Consider the following 6,207-nt stretch of genomic DNA (forward strand, 5'->3'; position numbering starts at 1 on the left):
TATACGGATTAAGTGATATAGATACAATGGATAAGCGTTGATTCTTGAAAAAGAAACCATGAGCCCGCAGGGCGAATGGTTTGTTTTTCATGAATCAACGCTTATCCATTGTATCTATAACTTAAACTATTGTGATAATGTCTTTTCAAAATTAAAGCCTATTCTTAATTAGAAGGTATTGTAAGTGAGTTTAAATGACCATGTGATCGTGACAAACGGTTCATTACAATAAATTATAAATTTCAATTTTAAATGGTTAAAATAACACAAATACTTGTTTTACACAAGACATCTGCCCTTAAAGATTTTCATTTATCAGCAATCTGCAAATTATATGTTTTGATAAAATGAGACATTTTTGATTTTCTTTCTAAAAAAATTGAGAATGAAAATGAGGAATGTGTCAAAGCCTGGAACAACAACTTGACAAGAAACATATATATAGAGCATATATATAAAGCATGTATCCGTAATTTTTAACAAGATGTCTTATTCTAGACACATCATGATTTTCTAGCTTAAGAATTTGCGAATACACAGATAAAATCATACTTTATTGATTAATAAAACAAAAATGGACACTTGAAAACATTTTCGTTTGAAACATGTGGAATAGCTAACAATGATCCGATTATAAACGACCAAACACGAAACATTTCCACAATAACTTAAAAACAAGAAACAAAACAGGAAAACTAGAGAATAGGAACAACAACAAAAACAAAACCAGGATTCGAACCTAAGCCGACAAGGTCTAACTCATTGAGCATAACCATGAAACCTCGCGGCTACCAACTCATACTATACGATTGCCTATTATTGTATATATAAAGGTGCTAGTCTAGTTGAAGCGTCAAATTAAGGCAACGGAAAAATCAAGGTTTACTATTTACAAATTGTGACTTGGATGCTTATTGGGGATATCAATCCAGGAAAGTGGAAGGATATCATGTTTACTGAAAGTGGTGCGGCCTAGTAAAAACAGCAAACAGAAAGTCGAAAAAAATAAATTTTGACTTCAGGGTTATATAACTTTTTATTCTTTGTGGCATAACTTACTTTTTCGAATTAGATCATAATTTCACATTAGTACATACATATTAAGATGAACATAGAAAAACTTCTTTGTGGTTTCTTTATTTCATTTTCAAAGATCAGCTGTTTAGCATGTAAGCCTATGGAGCAGTCAATTACAAGACTGCAACCTTTACATTGCTATTGGAATCAATACATAGGTCGAAATTTTGTTTCATATTTTGGTCATGATTTGTTTAGAATATGAAAGTTGTTGTGCAATAAAATTGACTTTTAGATAGCCGAAGAATGATATAGCCTTCAAAGTGGGTTTATATGAACATCAAGATTGTTCTTTGCGTGTTTTATATGCCTTTTTCTGTTTGGCAGTTTGTATTTTTTTTTTATATCCGTTCCACCCATAGGTCCAGAAATTATTGTAGTGTTTTTCAATATAAATGTATAAATTTGACCCTTAAAATTTTTAATTAAATAATTAAAATGTTATGGAAAAATTAGGCGAAATGATTTGTTATTGACTTGATAGATAAATGTCAATGATTTCACTAAAGTTTTTACTCTAATGAATTTGTATTCTTTTTTGGATAACATTTTTGGGACTTTTCTGACATTTTTACCCCTCTTTTTGCAATATTTTGATTAAAATAAATGAAGATTTTTGCCACGGTTACATCCAAAAGAGATTATATTTCACCATTATAACTATTGGAAATCAAATCTAGGAATGATGCGGTTTCCATACATATGCACATATAAAACACAAACATTAAGCCTTATTTTTTGGAGAGCAAGGAAAAGAGGGTGGTTTTGAATTATAAGTGTCAGTTTTAAGTTTTTTCCTACCTGCGTATTGCTACCATTAAAAAAAAAGTATATACCAAGTACATTCAGTAATACGTCATTTGAGTCATAAATTACGCTTATATGATTGATTAATTGTTGCGTGATGAACGCCCAGTGGAAACTATTTCATAAAAATTCAGAACGGTCGCCTATTGAAATCCATGTACCTAAATTTGTTGTTAACTTTGTAAACTCCTGGGTTCTTTTTAAAGGTTGTTTTCGGTCTTTGTTTAATTTTTTTTTTTATAATTAATATAAAATAAAACAAATCTGAACGGGAGAAATAAATGCCAAACAAAAAAGAAGAGAGGGGTGCGGAAAGAGGGTCAGGGTTTTTTTTGGGGGGTGGGTTGGGTTGGGGGTATGCAACGCAATCGTTTTTTCCGGCCTTAGTAAGCACACATCCAAATCGTGATAATTCTGTCAACAACAAAAGTGCAGCCATAAAAATGAATAAATCAACAAAGGGAGGTAAACCTGTCTAAATACTTACGTTATCAACATTTAGATGTACGTCAATTAGTTAAAACATTGTTCTTTCTCATAAATCTACTACTTACCGATATTAAACAGCGTTTGATCCTCAACATCAAACGATATATATTGACCAATCCCGGCTCTTAAGATCACTAAATAAATATTGTAAAACAAATTTGACACATGCACTTATATCAAGTGACGTGTTCCCCACAGTAGGTATAGTTTAGAAGGCATTGTTTTTCGTAAGTGTAAATAAAATACATCGTAAATGATTCATTATTTATATCCTTATTTATAGATGAAGAATCAAAAGCTTGACCAGCTTTTTGACCAAATACCCCCAGCAACTGTTAAAATAGTCAAAACGTAAACGATTTTGGCTGCTGACAATTGTATTAAAACACCAGAGCAGAATTTTGATAGTTTATGGTAAACGGTATTGTATGATACTATCCATCGAAAATATATTTGCTTATCTTATCAGACACAAACATGACAATTTCTATATTAAGTATAGTAATGTGTGCCGTTTCAATTGTTTCATTTATTGGACAGATATTAAGTGTTCGCTATCCAAGATGGTGGACAATAGAATCGACTGTTAAAAACGTCACGGAAACAGTACATTTCGGGATCTGGGTAACATTAGACTGCTTTAATGGCGCATGTACTGAGAAAAGTTCTAACTCAAATGGAGAAAAGGGTAAATATCTTAAATTAGTTTGACCACAATGACCCATTTCTAATCGACTCCTACAGAAAAAATCATTTTGAGCTTGCAAAAACCAATAAAGCTATATGTAACTGCTCCCCTGAGTTTTATCTTCCATTTATTATTTATTTATTTCACCATAAAAAAAGAACCAACATGAATGAACTTGCAAACACTGAAATTTTAATATTCAGCAGGGTACAACTCCGAATTTTTTAAGGCAGTAAAGAAAAAACCCTAACAAAATAATAATAAAAACCCATAAAAAATGTGAAACAAATGTGTAGCAAACAACGTGAACTTTCATTTACATCATACACATTGTTGTGTTACATGTATCTTTTATCAGCAAAACGTTCGGTTTTGGACATTTGAACCAGAAAGAGACAATATAGTACAGAAATTCATATTGCCACACAAAATGATGATCAGTGAAAAGATATTAATTTAAAGACTGAAAAGAAGACGCAATTAAAATTTCATTCCAAATAAATAACTATCAAACATATCTGAAGGTGTTACTACATCGGGAAAAAATTATATAATAAATATAGGAAGATGTGGTGTGAGTGCCAATGAGACAACTCTCCATCCAAATAACAATTTAAAAAAGTAAACCATTATAGGTCAATGTATGGCCTTTATGAAAACAAATTGCTCTTTTAAAGAACAAGTATGTGAGAGGCTTTAAACTTAAGCTTTCAACATGTACATTTTGTTGAACTAAGCTGGTTCAATCTAAGTCACTAATAATAGTTAACAAAATAATTAATTTCAGCTTGGCTTGAAGGAGTTAAAGTAGTTGAAGTTTTCGCCGTAATATTCTTGTTTTCCTCCTCTGTCATTTCTGCTTTGACGATAGCATTGAGAAAAAGGCCGGCGAGAGTTTTGTTATTATGGAAATTATTCACAGCTTTCAGTGGAGCAGCAGGTACATTTATTATCTACTTACTAAATTCCCTACGGTGTATTCTCTAAACTTTGTATTCTGAAGCAAATTATGCTTTCAAAACATCAATTTTGAGTTTTGGAATTTAACTGCTTTTTGTAACCTCAATTCTGCTACAATGTTTCTACAATGTAGTTACCAATCAAATCACTTTTATTGGTGAAGTCTAATGTTTGCGACTGTGACGCTGGCAAAGGAGAAGATCCGGATGATATTTTTTAAACGCTAAAGTGTTTTCTTCAGTTGATTCGTTTAGTTTATGTAATAGATTTGAAATGATTTGGCCATTAAAGACGCATAAATTCAAACTAAGATATGAAATTTTATCAAATATGCCTCAAAACGTCACTTTTGAGATGGTTTTTGTTTAAAATAGAAGTGGCCGCAAACTGAATACAAGTGCGACCACTTCCATTTTAGACAAAAATCGTCTAAATAAGCACAAATGCTAAGATTGTGAAGATTTTAGGAGGTTTTCATGAATATTAATGATATTAGTACCTGATGAATATGCAGTGTAATGTCAAAACAACCCATATTTATGTAACAAGCCTTCTTCTTTCCAATAAATAATTAAAGTTTACATTTTCAACAAAAGTTTTGAAATGCACAATTTTGGAGCAAAATGTGGGTCTTATCGTGTCTACTCCAACAATTATGTACAAAATAACAACTTGTACAACAATTATGTACAAAATAACAACTTGTACAACAATTATGTACAAAATAACAACTTGTACAACAATTATGTTCAAAATAACAACTTGTACACAACATATCATGCATATTTATTAATCATTATTAATATTAAAACAAAAATTCGTCAAAACAATTAATATCAATTAATGATATCCTAAATTAAATTAGCATGCATGTGTTCCTCTTTTGAGAAAGATTGCAGGCTATATACAGAAAAATGCATGCTAATTTAATTTGGGATATCATTGAATAGATGTCAATTGTTTTGACGAATTTGTTATTTGCTTCATTCGTTAAGAGTGACCAATGATATTATATCAAACAGTTTAATGTACACATTTTTGATTGTATGGTAACTTTATTCGGTAATTCATGTATCTTTACGCAGACTTTAAACGTTTTGTTTTTTGCAGGGACAGTTATCATAATGGGAGTTTTGATATTTTTTAAAAAGAAAGCTGGTCTGTCTCCATCGCAAGCCATATCAACGAAAGACGGAATAGCTGATTGGTCGATGATAGTATCGTCTATTTGCGGTGTTTTGTCAATCGTTTGCAGCGTTTTTATTGGTTGTAAACTTATAATGAAAGACTCTGACATGGATGATGAAACTGATTATTCAAAATGGCATGATAGTATTAAATCTAAAGAAGAAAGCAAAAAGAAAAAGGAATTATCCAAATTTTAGTGTTTTTGTAGTTACTGTGCACTTTTCTGATCACAACTGTTTCTCAGTGTTTTTGTACGAATAATTTCAGGAAATGGAATAATTTTAATCAACAATGAGTGTGTGTTATATTGTGGGAAAGGTTAAAAAACATCAAATGTGATTGTTTTCTGAGTTGTTTATTTTGTTTGCGACATCATATGTTAACAGTCGATACACAATAAAAATGTTGTGTTCCAGTAAATCAAGCAGTTACTGTTTCTATTCAGCGTTTATTTTGTGATTGTATGTGATGTTTATATCGGTAAAATCTTGTCTTTCCCTTGTCGCGTAAAATATCTCTCAATTTCAAAATTTCACATTCGGATATGTTTCAGGGATAGAATTGAATCAGTGTGGTCTTAGGGTTTAAAAATAGTCAACTACCAATCCGCTATCGCATGATTCCCAATCACTTGATATAACTACCAATCTATTGTTTAGACGGGTATCACATGTAGAGCAGGATCTGCTTACGCATCCGGAGCACCTAATACCACAATGGTATTGCATTGGTTGAGTTTGTAATGTTCATTCTTTAGTTTAACATGTTTTGTTTGTATACTGTTGTTCACCTTTTCGTTGTAATTCGTGTTTTGTCAGTTGTTTCCAACTTATGAATTTTAATATACCTTTTATATCGTTCTTCTCTCTTTTAATTATTTTCTCTTTCTAGATGTTCTATTATTCTATTATCAACCAGATTTCAGAAAGAAAATCGGTTACAGATTTTGGAATGTACGGCGGGCTGATGGGTAATTCAGACATCCGGGCGGGTGGCTG

General features: G+C 31.4%; 1 protein-coding gene across 1 annotated transcript; it reads left to right on the plus strand.

The window, feature by feature from the left end:
* The first annotated feature begins 2,694 nt into the window (after positions 1 to 2,694).
* On the plus strand, positions 2,695 to 5,906 carry LOC134683984 (uncharacterized). Its single transcript, XM_063543287.1, has 3 exons — positions 2,695 to 3,061; positions 3,849 to 4,001; positions 5,132 to 5,906. The coding sequence occupies exons 1-3, from the start codon at positions 2,851 to 2,853 to the stop codon at positions 5,404 to 5,406; spliced, it is 639 nt and encodes a 212-aa protein (XP_063399357.1). The 5' UTR covers positions 2,695 to 2,850; the 3' UTR covers positions 5,407 to 5,906.
* Positions 5,907 to 6,207: the final 301 nt, after the last annotated feature.

The sequence above is a fragment of the Mytilus trossulus genome, chromosome 9 (genome assembly GCF_036588685.1).
Source record: "Mytilus trossulus isolate FHL-02 chromosome 9, PNRI_Mtr1.1.1.hap1, whole genome shotgun sequence".
NCBI lineage: Eukaryota > Metazoa > Mollusca > Bivalvia > Mytilida > Mytilidae > Mytilus > Mytilus trossulus.

Bases quoted from the DNA above. Each gene is read 5' to 3' on its own strand.
- LOC134683984 (XM_063543287.1), top strand. From the start codon at position 2,851: ATGACAATTTCTATATTAAGTATAGTAATGTGTGCCGTTTCAATTGTT. The intron at 3,062-3,848 runs GTAAATATCTTA...AATTAATTTCAG, and splicing joins TAACTCAAATGGAGAAAAGG to CTTGGCTTGAAGGAGTTAAA. The intron at 4,002-5,131 runs GTACATTTATTA...TGTTTTTTGCAG, and splicing joins AGCTTTCAGTGGAGCAGCAG to GGACAGTTATCATAATGGGA.